The sequence below is a fragment of the Myodes glareolus genome, chromosome 12 (assembly GCF_982192425.1).
Source record: "Myodes glareolus chromosome 12, mMyoGla1.1, whole genome shotgun sequence".
NCBI lineage: Eukaryota > Metazoa > Chordata > Mammalia > Rodentia > Cricetidae > Myodes > Myodes glareolus.
In genome coordinates, this window is record NC_142037.1 from 18,794,612 (window position 1) to 18,809,530 (window position 14,919).

Below are 14,919 nucleotides of genomic sequence, written 5' to 3' on the forward strand. Positions count from 1 at the left end.
TTCTGACCTTCATAGGCACCAGGCACACACATGTTACAATACATACATGCAGAAAACACATACATAAAGCTAAAAGAAAAAAATTTAAGATATTTGAGCCAGATATGTGTTTTTGGTTTTTTTTTTTTTGTGGGGGGGGAGGGAGACTCAAGACAGGGTTTCTCTGTAACAGCCCTGGCTGTCCTGGAATTCACTCTGTAGACCAAACTGGCCTCGAACTCACAGAGGTCCATCTGCCTCTGCTTCCCGAGTGCTAGGATTAAAGGTGTGTGCCACCACCGCCTGGCAATATGTGAGCTTTTAATATAGCATTTGGGGATCTGGGGTAGGACAATTGCATGTTTGAGGTTTGGACTATGATGGGAAGATTGAGAAAAGAGAATTTGCTAACAAGCCAGTCATACAAAGAATTGGATATACACAGAGAAAAGCACTAAGGGGATAAAGAGTGCAGGTACTGTAATTTTAAAATGAGTAATAAGGGGAACCCCACCAATATGGAGACAGTTAAACAAGACTAAAAAGAGATGAAGGAACAAGCCACTGAGGTATGTGGGAAAGGGCTCCTCCAGTAGAGGATGAAGTCACACAGAGTCCTTGAAACAGAAGCACAACCAAGAAAGCCAAAAGGTGAAGGTCAGACAAGGACCGAGACCAGAGGAGAGAAAGGTCTGGGTCAAAGAGAGAAGTCATAAAAGCGGGGCTTTGGGCAAAGGTAGGTTTTGAGCCACGGGTCGATGTAATCATAAACCACATTCTGGAGGTGGCTGAGTGATAGGTAAAGAGCAGCAGGTGGGGAGATAACCAGGAAGCCCATGCAATGATCCAGGGCAAGGAAGAAGGATCCGTGGTGGGTGTAGCTGCAGAGGCAGTGGGACAGCCAGCTTCTGGGAGGACACGTGTGTTTGCCCACAGACGGTTGTGGGAGATAGAAGAATAGAATCAAGAGCAACCTCCAGACTCCCAGCAGAGCTGTCCTTTTCCAAGCTAGCTGTGGCTGCTTCAGGAGGATATAATAGAGGGAACCACATCTAGTGTCCATCAGACGTCTGGCAGAGGTATAAGACGGCAGTAGACAAGCAAGTCTGAGAGCTGGTGGTCCTTAAAATCAGAGGATGGCTAGGATCGTGTAGGAAGGTAGAGCTGGAGGAGAAGTGACATTTCAGGGGGGCCTGAGTCACCAATCTAGCAACCCATGGCTGAGCAGAGCAGAGAGGAGGCTGCAGTTGCTGAGATTCAGGAGAACCTGAAAGTGGCTTGGGAACAAGACTATCATTCATATATATATATATATATATTTGGTTTGCCTGTTTGTTTTTGAGACAAGGTTTCACTATGTATCTCTCGCTGTTCTGTTCTGCAAGTTACTATGTAGACCAGGCAGGCCTCAGAAATCTGTCTCTGTCTCCTGAAATACTGGGATTAAAGGCATGTGGCATCATGCCTTGCTGCTTGCTTGGTTTTTGTTTGTTTGTTTTTGTTTTTTTGTTGGTTTTTTTTTTTTGAGGCAGGGTTTCTCTGTGGCTTTGGAGCCTGTCCTGGAACTAGCTCTTGTAGACCAGGCTGGCCTCGAATTCACAAAGATCCGCCTGCCTCTGCCTCCCAAGTGCTGGGATTAAAGGCATGCGCCACCACCGCCCGGCCTGCTTGCTTGCTTTTTTGAGGTAGGGTCTTGATGTGTAGCCCAAACTCATCATTTTTCTGCCTTTACCTTCTGAATGCTGCCATATGGTGCATATGTGGAGGTCAGAGGGCAGCTTGTGGGATCTGGAGCGGGCTCCCTCCTTCTACCATGTAGGTTCTGGGATAAAACTTTGGTCATCAGTCTTGGTGAAAGCACCTTCACCTATGGACTCACCTTGCTGATCCTATTATTTCTGTTAACTTTCAACAATGAACATAATTAATTACTTCTATAAAAATTCTTCGAGTTTTTTTTCTAGTACAAGGGCTTTAAGCATACCAGGCAAATACTGTGCTCATATTCCTGAGCTATACTCCCAGTGCTCTTTTCAGATTTTGAGACAGGGCCTCCCTAAGTTACCCAGGCTGACCTTGAACACATGCTGTAACTTAAGCAGGTCCTAAACTTTAGATCCTCCAAATTCCCAAGCAACTGGGCCAGGCCTGTGCTCTCAGGCCCAATTTATTCAAGAATATTTCAAAATACAGTTTGGGCTAGGTGTGGTGGCCATGACACTAAGCAAGCTTTCTCAAGAGTGGCTGAGGTGGCCCTGTTACTGTCCAGCCACAATTCTCAGAACCATGGGTCCTAAAAATTGCCACATAGACCTCTGATACAGTGTGATTCCATACTTCTTGGCCTAGATTGACAGGTATACTAAATAGAATCTTTTTTTTTTTAAAAAAAAAAAAAAGAAACAATAGTTTATTATCATCACAGGTGAAGATCGACTGCCTCCCCAGGTGCCCCAGCCTTCCTGCCTGAGCCTGGGGAGCTGCTTTGTGGTGGTCCCCCATGTTGGGGTAATGTCCTTGTTCATCTGATTCCAGTTCCATTGCTCCTGGCCCAGGGCTAAGCTCCACCTCGAGATGCCATTGGTATGCTCTCCTCTAGGCGACTGTCACCTCCAGCATCTGAGAAACCACCGCCTCCAGAAGCTGGGGCCACGTCCACTTGGATGACACCATGTACTTGGGAGAGCTGTGGGCTATCCAGACTGGCAATGAGCTGGCGGGGGCCTGGTCGCACAGGCACAAATGTCTGGCGCAGTGTGACTGTCTCGTTACCCCCGATATCCCTGTAGACAGAGACAGTATCATGAGCCTTGAGCAACTAAGGGTAAAGTCAACAGCAAACATTGGCCCAGAGTGGCCAGGAAGGAAAGAGCAAGAGGTGGGGCCATCCAGGCATTTCTGGGTTCAGCTGGAATCTACACCCACAGCCCCAACAGAGTCTCCACCCCAGGCCACCTCCACACTCAGCTGTCTTCACTAAAGTCTCCCCAGCACCTGGCCTCCTCCACTCCTGTTCCCACTGAACAGAGACTACTAATAATCTGCAGGCAGGCAGCAGCCTTGGCTGCTTTTATTACTTTTGTTTCTGCTGCCCCTGCTGTAAACCACACCACCTCACAAGGGTTTCAAGGCCCAGGGAACTTTAGAGCAAGACCTGGAGGCCCAGCCAGGATCTCAAATGCTGTCAGTTTTGCCAGAACAGCAAGCTAAAGAAATGGGACACAGTTGTCCTCATGAGGCACAGCTTCATGTACTAAATTAACAGAAGAATGTTATCCGTGGAAAAGGTCATCCCAATGTTTTTGTTTTTGTTTTGTTTTGTTTATTTTTCAAGACAGGGTCTCTGTGTAACAGTCCTAACTGTCCTGGAACTACCTCTTGTAGACCAAGCTGACCTTGAACTCACGGAGATCCGTGTGCCACCACTGCCTGGCAGACAATTGACATTTTTAAAATGACATACTCTCATATCTGTGTGTGTGCTATGTGTGTGACCCTAACACCAGTGTCGTCCTTTCCTCAGGGAGCTCTGAAAATATATTCCCAGAACACCTCTGGGAATCAGGATTCACTGGACTCACCGGCCATCTCACCTTTCCTCTAGTCTGCTAATCTCTGGGAAGCGAACTAAATCCCTCAAGGGTTGGGCTTCCTTGGCACTTCTGAGAGAGAAGTCAACTCCCTAACCTGCCATACAGGCTCATTCTGACTCAGCTCCCACCGGCACAGCTGCATCACCCCCACCATCCTTCCTCTGGACCAGCCCCATGGAGCTTGCTCAAAGTCACCTCCACCATGTTCTGACCTGAGCTCCGAGTTCTGCCAACTTCATTCCTACTCTTTCTCCAAGTCCTGGCTCACAGCACTGCCTCACAAGGGCCCCCCTGAGTGCCTTCTGTCCCCAAGAAAATGAACCTTTTTTTTTCTAGGCTCTTCCTTCAGTCTACATACTTAACTCTTTTACTTACAGGATCTTTTAGAAAGGGTCTCATGTAGCCCAGACTAGTCTCAAATTTACCATGTGATGGAGACAGGCCTTGCATTTTCAACCCTTGGGTCTCGGCCTCTCGAGTACGATAATTACAGGTATTTATCACCCCACCAGATGCAGTGCACGTTAAATAGGAACACGGTTCATTTATATGGAGTCAGCTCATGACTGTTAGATTACCTCCTGATTCTTCATAAACTTGTACTTCTTATTCCCAGTCCAACCCAAGCTTGCCTTGGGGTCCCCCTTTTTGGCACTAAACCCCACACAGTAGTTCGCCAACGGAATGAGCCAGCATCTCTTAATTCTGAAGATTAGGGTTCTTTGGAATGAAGCACTTAGCTTGGAGGCTATTTCTGAGGTTTCCCTAGACCAGTGTTTAGGACAAGTGACTTCTTTGGTCCTCACTTGCTGGTTCATAAGACAGAATGAGTACAAAGTGAGATGATGTGACTGGGTGGGTGTCATGATAGGAAGTAAAAAGTTAAGTCTATAATTCAACAGGTTATGCTTTGACTGGCTAAATATTTGTGTTCTTTTTTTCCCCATTTCTCTATAGATGGAAGGTTAAAGGTTGCTTAGTCTTACAATAACCTTCAAAAGTCTACTATAATTGAGTTGTGATATTTCAGAAGCTAACTTAGATTACAACCACTAACATTATTCCCACCTCCTCTTAACAAAACCCTGCTCTCCAGCTTCCAGGTAGGAATGTCAGAATCTTCCCTAGCCCAGGAAACGTTCTTATAGCCAGGTGAGGCCCTTGCCACACCCCTGTTTTTGAGTTTGAGCTGAGAGCAAGTCAGCTGCAAAAGCTGGGATGTCCATTAACATCCCAGCTGGTTGGTAATAAAACTCCCTTTGGCCTCAGCCATCCCAGATCTCTTTTTCTTCCTCCTTCCCCTCCATCCTTCACAGGCCTAGGTGCATGCACCCATGTCCCCTTTGTGGTATGCATAATTTCTAAATGATACAGACATTATTGTCTACTTGTTTGTTTTCCTTGGTAATTAACTTTAACTCTAAATCGCTTCAGCCTTTTTCTTAAAGCTAGCTGTACTCTTAGCAAGTGGAGAGTAGTCACTAGAGCAGTCACTAAAGTTGCCAGAGTGTGATTCTGGTTCTGGGGGAAATTCCCAAGAACTTCCAGCCTCCCCGGTGACACAGCCAACCGGAGGAGTGAGTCCTGGAATGTTTATTAAGTGGCCAGTCACCAGGCTAGGGTGGCACACCTTGTGGTATAATTGGGTTCCATACCACAGCCTTTGATGTGTAAATGAGAGGCAAAGGAACACCCATCTTGGAATCTGATATATCCCCTTGAGGCTACCAAGTGTCCTGGAGGCTCTCTGCTCTAGGATTGTAGCGACTAAGAAGCAGCAGTGTGTTCAAGGAAGGCTGCCAGACCAGGCATCACCCAGCTCCTGCAGTGGAGACCTTGATTGAGAGGGTGACGTCAGGATGCCATGCAAGCCCTGCACACAAGACAGAGGCCCGCTCTCCTAGCACCTAGCACAGTGGCCCTGTCCTTCTAGGGGGAGCATCCCAAGAGTCAAAGACCTCGCGAGCCTGGCAAGGGTGTATGCCTCTAGGGAGCCAAAGATGAGATTCCTTCCAGTGTGGTGTGAATGCAGCTGACTGATAACCCTGGACACATCTTACCCCTGCCATCTGAGCTGCTAGGGACCCTTGTAGGGTCTACTTGGTGCTACTCTGTGATATCAAAGCCTCTGAGTCCCAGGCTAGGCCAAAGAACAAGGCCATAAAGGCCATAAACTCACCTTTGGCCTGATAACAAAAGTCATGGCTACCAGCATAAGGTATGAGGGGAAAGGCAGGCTAGGTAAAGGCCCTCTCACAGCCCCTCTCTTAGAACAGGACACCCACTCCTATCAGAAGAAAGCTGGTTTAGAAGATCTGCCCTCTCCTTCCTGCCATGCTTTTCCTGGGAGGGATGAGCAGCAAGTGTCTGTGCCAGGTGACAGCAGCAGGCACAGACCATGAGTATTATGGTCTCATAATACTCTGGGCCTCACCAGGCCCAGAGCCGCACCAGTGGGGATCAGATCCAAGCTGGCTGAGGGCCCAAGAGTCAGGGCTCACTTCTCTCTGAGAGAGGCTCTTCTGTTCTCATGGCACCGACCATTGAGCAAGCCAAGTGTCTGGTGGTTTGTGCTCCTGAAGGGGAAAGAGAGCCTGCCTGCCCTTATGAGCTGTGCAATGAGGCTTAGCCATTCACAAGGTGGGGCAGTGAGGACAACGATGAAAAAGTCGCTAGTAGTGGAGACTGACTATACCACATGCTGGACTAACCACCCCGGAGGCTTTGCTATCGTCACTGGGCTTAGATGAATAAAGGCACCTAGCCAAGGAGACCTAGTCAGGAGCATGCAGCAGGCCTTGAACCTAAGCCTTTGGAGTCCACAGCTCTCCGTGTAATTATATGAAGGTCTCTAATGTACTTTAAAGGGCCTGCACAATCTCCAAATGAGATAATATTCCTGAAAGTGCATGGTCAACATTTCCATATTTACCAAATGTCAGGGATGGGCTACTAATGATTCCCATGTGAGCTTCAGCTCCCTAATTAGAAGGTGAGGCAGGGCAGGGACATAGGGCAACACGAGGCACTCCGCAGGTCTTGAATACTGGGCTGAATTGACCTGAGTTGCCAGAGACTGCTAGCTGGCCCCAAGGTGCTCTGTGGGGTCCTGACCAAAAAGAGAAGCAAAACTGAGGCTCGGGGCAGCCTGGGAGGAAAAGAGGTGCTGTAGCAGCAGCGTCAGAGAAGTCATACTCACCCAACGTTGAGGACCTTGGGTCTCTGTAACCCAGAACCTTCAAGCCGGAAAACGACGTTGGTGAGGGTGGTGGGCAGGGGGTTCTTGAACACAATCTGTACTTCACATTCCTGGCCAACTACTGCTGCTCCCAGTAACTGAGGGAAACAGAGACCTTATCAGAGACCCTGACCAAACATGTACGGCCCATACTTTACATCCAAAGGAGAAACATGTTAGAATTGAAATCTCGCCAAGCCCCACATTTCTGTCCCTGAAGGAAACCACCTAAACTATCAGGGAGGAAACTCATATCCACTCTACACCTCGAGGCTGCCACAGACTCAGACCTGAGAACCTGTTTTAGAGATGAGGAAACCAAGGTCAGGTCTGGTCCTTAACCTCCTAGGGCTCATCAGGGCAACTTGCTTCAGGCTTGCCCGTGATTTCCCTTAGCCTCAGGCTCCTGTTCTCAGTCCCACTCACCGTAAGAGAGAGGTCTGGGGTGCGCAAACGGAAGGTGTGCTGCTTGGCTAGCACCTGCCCACTTTCCTTGACGTGACCTGAGACATTGAGCAACATTGCCCCCTGGTCCACGAGGTGGGCCCTGTATTCCTTGTAGGACACAGGCATGGTCACAGAGTCCGCTGGGAAGAAAATGCATAGCAATCACAGGCCTTTCCCCCCAAATCCAGTCTCCTAGAAGTGCTCCCTGTTGCTATAGGGCCTCCATGTCCAAGGCCAAGGTGCTTGGACACTCAGAGGCAGGGCTGGGGAGGGAGCACTATCTAGGAGCAGGGTTAGGGAGAGAGTACAATCTAGGGGCAGGGCCAGGGAGGGAGCACTATCTAGGAGAAGGACTGAAGAGGAAGCACTCTCCAGGAGATAGAGATAGGAAAGCACAGGGCTGGGGAGGGAGCACCGTCTGGGGCAGGGCTGGGGAGGGAGCACTATCTAGGAGCAGGGTTAGGGAGAGAGTACAATCTAGGGGCAGGGCCAGGGAGGGAGCACCATCTAGGAGCAGGGCTGGAGAGGGAGCACTATCTAAAGGCAGAGATAGGGAAGGAGTACCACCTAGGAGCAGGGCTAGGGAAGGAACACTTACAGGCTCCTGGGGCTAGTGCCACTTCCTTCTTGGTCTCCTTGAAGGTAGGCCCAGTGACACCAGTGTAGTAGGTAACAGAGAGGTAGAGGTGCAGCTTTACGGTGCGGCGGCTGCTGCCACGATTGGTCAGCACCACGGAGACTGCCAGATCCTGTCCCATCACAGCGTCCTGTGCCTCCACCTGCATTGCCACGTCCTCAGCAGAGTCCCGGGTGGAATACACATTGGGTTTGCTGCCATGGGCGGCAGCCTTCTCCACAGCCCTCCGCTCTGCTTCTGAGCCTGAGGGTTGAAGTCATTGGTGAGTTCAAGTCATTGCCGGGGTAGGCCAATGCTCTTCAGGAACCCTCAGCCAGGAGCTGGCTGGCTGGACTGGAAGAATGTTACCTTCTGGGTGCTTATAGATGTGCGTGATGTCTTCCCGCATATTGGAGCTGATTGCCTTTGTGACGATGAGCGTGCCAATGGCTTTTTCCTCCACATACACAATCTTGAAGCTGCCATCATCCTGTCGCTGCCAGTATACCTTATCACTGTTAACCTGTGGGAGAGCAGAGAATAGCAGGGCTATAGTGGGCCAGGAAAACAGGCTTGACCCCCAGAACCTTCTTTCCTCAGCCCCAGGAGCTATAGGCAAACTGAACCAGCCATAGTGAAGGAGCAGGGAGGAAACTGGTCTAGGAGACTCCTTGTAGCCCATTTTGGCATTAATAACAGTTTTCCCTTATGGTTATTCGCTGGCTTTACAACTTATGAAGCAACCCCATATCCATTATCCCTTTTGATCCTGAGTACAGGAAGCAAGGCAGCCATTATTAATTATCTCCTTTTTACAGCTGAGGAAACTAAGACTCTAGAGTGAGTGACTTGCCCAAGGTCACACAGCTAGTCAGTCAGCGGTGAAGTCAGGACCAGAGGACTCAGGACCGAAGCCAGGGTTCTGGTTGCTTCAGACTGCTGAGGAGGCACCTGGAGCCCAGCCCTCACCTCGGCGAAAATGAAGGGCGTGTCATACTTCATGTAGACTAAGCCATTCTTGATGGACTCCACGGAGCAGGGGCCACAGCAGAAGATTCCTGGGAAGTGAGGCAGGTCTAAGGAGGCCCAGAGGCATTGTGGGAGCGGGAGGGGTCAGGGACAGCCCGGCTAACAGCTGGACAGACAGCCTCACAAGCCAGGTTGTCTGCACGCCCTCTGCACTGGCTGGCTGCTCTGCCCACCATCCGCAGAGTTCAGGACCCCTCCCCCAATCTTTCCTCACAGTTGTTTCAGGGCCCACATTGGTTCTGGTTGGCTGAGAGAGCAGGATGCCACCATCACTATTTCAGAAACACCTCCGCTGTGCAACGCACTCTGACCTCTTTACTGGGAAGCGAGAAGGGTGATGGGAAAGAAAAGACTGTCTTTATTGTACTCAGGAGAGCTTCTGAGAGGGTGAACTGGCTGCAATAGGTTGGCTGGGACAGAAAGTGCAAACAGGAATGAGGGCTATCCAACAGGAAAGGATCCTAACACCTATTGCTCAGGCCTCTTCTTTCAGACAGGGAAACAGGCTCAGCCAGTGAGGTAGCTGCCCTGTCTTATAAGGCAGCTGGAAACAGCTTCTATTTACTGAGTGGCTATACTGTCGAAGGCATGCTACTAGTCCTCATTGATACATGGAGTCCATCCATCCACACCATATGGTGTATACACACAGTATTCTATTCAAGAACATGACACACAAAGATGCTTCCTTGCCGATATCACTTGTCCAAGAAGTAACCATGGTAGACTTAGGTCCTAGCCATTCTGCCCAGAGCCCCTACCTGACATCTACCCCATTATTTCTTAGAGCTGAACCAGAGGTCAAGTTTCCCGGCACACTGCAAGCATTGCTGAGTTATGCAACCCAGAACCCCTTTTACAGAGATGATTGACAGGGAGTAGTCTGAGAAGTGACCAGAAGAAGAATGTAAGTTAGGCCAAGGCTATGTACTCTAGGCAAGGGGAGGCGAAGAAGCAGCTGGTGGGACAGGTCATGTTACCTGCAGGTAAACTGAAAGTCAGAGGGAGAGGAGGCTGTGAGAGCAGAGCGGACATCAGGTATCACTTCTATGGAGAGTAATAAGAGACAAGCTGCTGACAGATCACGTCACCCCAGGTCACGTCAGGGTTATAGAGCTAATTTCTTTTAACCTGTCTGAGCCCTGACTTCTGTATACTGCACATGTATGCAATGAACAGGGGAACAAAAGAGAGAATTAGGGTTCATTCTCCTGGAGGAGACTGAGACAAAGTTATAATACCTACAAGAGTCATCATTTACCAGTGTCCCATTGGCATAGGATGGGTTCCAAACATGGGGGACTTTAAGAATCACCAAGGGAATTTTTGAAACAGAGTGTGAAAAACACGGGTGCAGCCCAGTAGTAAAGACTTACTGAGCATGTTCAAGGCCCCAGGTTCAAAATCAGGACTGGGAAGAAATAGATACACCCATCCTTGGAAATTCTGATGGATCAGTTTTGATGATCAGGTTTTAGGGTGGGAATCCCCCCCAAATAGAAATTTACTTTATAAACGTCTAATAGAAAATAAATAACTTTTACATCTTATAATATTCAATAATTCTGTTTTCTCCTTCCATGTACGGAGGTCATATTACTTATAACCTTTTCTTCGTGTGTGTGTGTGCTGGGAATTGAACCCAGACCTAATTATGACTTTTCAGACATATACATAAGTGTGTGTCCTTTAATTAATTATATCTGGAATATGTAAGTTAAAAAGCAAGTAAGAATAATTGGTTTTTCAGGGGAAAGGAAAACTCTTACTGAATGTTCTTGAATCTTCTCTAACTTTGGAACTATCTGAGTGTATTAATCATTATAAATTATAAAATAAAATGAAGTCAAATAGCTATATGAAGAGAAGAAAATAAACTAATGGCTGCATAGTGGTTCAGGTGCTAAGTTCATGTGAGGAACTGTGGGGTCAAAGGGTTTGGCTCTCCAGCCGAGACTCGAGGGGGTGTGAGGACAGGGTCGGGGCAAGGCCTGCCTTACCACTGCTGGTCTCCTGGGGTGTGGCATCCACAACCTGCCACCCGTCAAAGCCTGAGGGCAGATCTGGCCTCTTCATCCAGCAGTCATTCCACACATGGAAGTTCCTAGAGGGGCACAGAGTTCCCATTCAGGTTTTCCCCAGTTCCCATCCCTACCACGGCTCGGCATCCCAGCCTCAGACCATCTTCATCTTTAGGACAAGTGGCAGGCCATCCCTCACCCTGTGCTCACCAAACGGAATCGTGATTCAGATGCTCAAGTGGCTTCATGTTCTCATCAAAGTAGATGTCCATAGTGAGGGACGTGTCTGTGTCATGCGCGGAGTTGAAGTTGGTGACAGTACGGGTAGCAAGGCCCAGGCACCGCAGCACTGTGGAGGAGCCAGGGTTAAGAGCAGGGGCAGAGGTTGGCTGTAGGTGTGGCATCAGCAAGAGGGAAAGGGCAGCTGAGTTTGCCAAGCTTGGAGGGACCACCAGAGTTAGGGGTCAGAAGACTCAAGTACCTTTGGGTTACAAAGCCACCTGCTTGACTCAGGCCCTGACTATTGCTTCTTCTTTCTATCCCTTAGGCCTCTCTCGGTTGTTAACACTAATTAATGATAATTAAGGTCATTCTATCATCCACCCTTAGTGGCACCCTATCCTGTAGCACAGCTGGGCTGGACAGAAATGGAACCCTTCCCTCCTTACAGAGACCAGGCTATTCCTGACCCGTTCCCTCTACTACCTGTGGTCGTAACACCAGCAAAGACCCAGCACTGGCCGTAGGGGACAGAATAGCCGGTGCGTAGGTAGCTAAGCAGGATCTCCACGCTGCCCACCCACGCTGAGGGGTTGGTGCCTCGAGAGTAATCGCCAGTCCAGTTCCCAATCAGGACTCCATTGTCATCCAGGGAGTTCACCTGCCCAGGAAAAGATAGGGTGTGGCTGGGTTTGGGGAGGTGCTCAGGATCTTCTGGATTCCCCAGCCCCTAACCCTGCAACCTCAAGAACTACACACCAGCCTAAACTCCACCCACTTCCCCCCAACACACCTGCCCCCCACGCCCCTTGCTGTAACGCCGGAATGTGAATACTGGGTGTGCCAAGTTTGGGGCTTGGCCCCACAGTCCAAAGGAGCTGGAACAGAAAGCATGAAAGGTGTGGTGGGGTACAGGCAGGGAAGGGAAGAGAGGAGTGAACCCCTTTCCCTCACCCTCAATACTCTCTTTAGAGGGGAAAATCCATAAAGGGCAGGGCAGGAAGACACAGAAAGGGCTTACAGATGTAAGAGTGCTCACCATGGCAGAGATGACGCGGCAGACACTGACTGGGTCCCCCCGGCCTCCATATGGCATTCCCCTCCGGTCCAGGATGTACAGACAGGCATCCAGCACCCCGTGATCAAACTGGAAGGAAGGAGGGTAGAGGTGACCACAGCCCCTCAAAGTGATGCTCAGACCATAGGCTAGCATCCTGCCCAGTCCACCACGTCCCTCACTTACATCTCCCTCGAGTACACAGAGGCCCAGCCCAGTCATACATACCTGGCCATAATTCCAGGTCCGTTCGCCAATCTGTGCTTCTGTCCCATAGTAGATTCTTCCAGATTCATTAAGCACATATTCTTGCCGCCAGTCCTCGTGGTCCACGTACACCAAGTCCTCTGTATCCCCAAAAGCACAGAGCAAATCCTATCCATTTTCTTCCTGGGTCCTACCTTCCCCTTAGCCAGGTCTACAGAATCCATAGCCACAGAAGAAGGTGGGGGTGGGGATTCTTCTAGCCTGACAGGACTGCTCGCTCTAAGGAAGGATGGTGGGAAAGAAGGTTGGCTGTGGCCAGGGTCCTTCATCGGAATAAGTGAGGTGGGTCTCTTTTCTAGAGTGGGCCTCTATCTCCTCTCCTGAACAATGAGTGTGGGGTGTTTTTCCCTATGACCAGATGTTCAGGCACCCATCTGGATCCCAGGAAAGGAAGCCCTGACCTATTTACCCTCTGCTCTTGACCCCAGCTGGTTTACCTGGGCACCAGGGGTTGAAGAGGATGTAGAGCTCATTGCGGGGGTCAAAGGGCAACTGGAACTCTCCAGCTTCAGAGCGTGTGCGAACAGTGAGTTGAAATTTGCCGATGATGGCATTAGGGGAGGTATGGACGCGCAGGTTTACGTTGTGTCCACTGGTCTTGGTCACTTGGGCCTTCCAGCCATCACTGCCCCCTCTGCCCACCGGGATGATCACGTGGGTACCCTTGCCCACTTCAGGACTGTTTCCTAGAATAACAAGGTCAGCATTTAGGTAGTGAGAGAGCTCCTGGAAGCGGGAGAGACACCAAGACTTCATTCAGCCCCACCCAAAAGGTCTGTGAGCCAATTTGTATGTCCCTAAGTAGGGTTACCACATCAGCCTGTGACAATCTCCTCAGAGCAGCATGGTGGCCGCCCCATGCTCTCCTGCGTGTCAGGGCAGAGCCCCAGTCCAACATCCCAAACCTGTTCCCCCGACAATGAACTCAAGTAGGGAGAGGACACTGGGGCCACTGTCACCCTCTGACTCCTGCACTGTCCCACTGAACTGAAGGGAAATTAAGTTGGGTCCATTTGCCCCATAGGAAAGCACACTCCGGATACCGAGGTCAGTGTGGCCTGCTCCCTGGGGTCATGGCTTCGAGAGCCCAGAGCATTTCTGGAGGTGGGGGGGGACTTGGGAAATTAGAGGCTGGGGCATACATTGCTGGGCTCTAATCAAAGGGTAAGAAGAGTCACCCGCCCCCAGCAGCTGCATAATCACCAGCCTGGGCAGTCAACGGTCACTAAGCAACATGGTGAAGGAGGCACCTGCCTTGGGCCATGGCATGGACAGGCAGAGAGACGGGCACATGGGGGCTAGGCAAATGAACGAGCAAGACCCAGAAAGAAGGGCACATCGAGCCAACAATGACGAAAGACAAAGAGGCCAGCCTGAAGAGGAAGTGCTGTGTGGTAGCTGCCCCAGGAGCCTTGAGGAAAGCCAGCCTGGGCAAGCTGCAGCACCAAGGCCTCTCAGGGAGCACCACTAGGGGAACACGGAAGAATTTTGCACCTGCCTCTTTTGGCAGAGATGAGGACTGACAGGGAGGAGCCTAAAGACCTCTTTAACCTAACACTAGCCTTTCCTCCAACAAAGGAGGCCTGGGCCTGGGCCTTTATCCTTCTCATTCCAGGCCCAACTCACCGATGAGAAGTTCGAGGGCAATGCGATCAGAGGACTCATATTCTCGGTTCAGGATGAGGACCATGTGGAAGGGCTGCCCACGGCGCACAATCAACTCATCATACTCAAACTCATCCGTGTGGTGCTCTCGGCGGTTCTGGTCCGAGCGTGAACACAGTAGATCCACACCAGTCACAACCAGCATTCCCTCTGTAAGGCCACATTCCTGGGTCAGTGAAGAGTCCACAAGGAGCCCAGACCACCCCCAGAAATCCTTCAGCCCTGCAGGAGATGCCAGGATAAATCTTAGACCCCCCCCCCCCATCAAGGCGGATAGCCTCACCTCGGATGGTGCCATCTCCAGCTGCGTTCACAGCACTGCCCCGAGACTCGGGTCTCCGGCCGCCCCGGGAGCTCGACCCTCGGCTTCTGGAGCCAGAAGGTTCAGGCCCCCAGTCATCATCAGCTCTGTTCCCGCAGGAGCAGCAGCCACAGCAGCGAGCCCAGAAGGAGCGGCCTCCTCCTCGGCGGGAACGCGAGCGTCTGTCTGGCTCTGGCTCCGGCTCCGGCGACGGGGGTGGTAGGGGGCTGCCAGGGGTTCCCACCCCAGCGGCCCATGTCTGAGCGAGGACCTTCCATTGTGCCTGCGAAGAAAAGACCGGGGATGCTCTAACCCACTCAGCTCTCCTGTACCCAGGATGTCCGTCCCACTCATCCAGAAACTCTTCAGATAAATTGGTTCAGTACCAGCTAGGTGACTGAGATAATTTTATTCTAACCCAGAAATGCTTCCAAAGACCCCATTTAGTCACCCAGAAAAAGCACCCCACACTGCAGAGAAAAACCTC

General features: G+C 50.5%; 1 protein-coding gene across 1 annotated transcript; it reads right to left on the reverse strand.

Annotated features, from left to right (window-relative positions):
- Positions 1-2,370: 2,370 nt before the first annotated feature.
- Tgm1 (transglutaminase 1) lies at positions 2,371-14,710 on the reverse strand. The gene is given in 15 exon segments (XM_087912057.1): positions 2,371-2,762; positions 6,772-6,908; positions 7,237-7,397; positions 7,856-8,137; positions 8,243-8,396; positions 8,843-8,931; positions 10,903-11,006; positions 11,134-11,272; positions 11,629-11,803; positions 12,182-12,289; positions 12,428-12,546; positions 12,904-13,152; positions 14,093-14,281; positions 14,415-14,646; positions 14,648-14,710. Coding segments are annotated over 15 exon segments (2,427 nt in total). The 3' UTR covers positions 2,371-2,536.
- Positions 14,711-14,919: the final 209 nt, after the last annotated feature.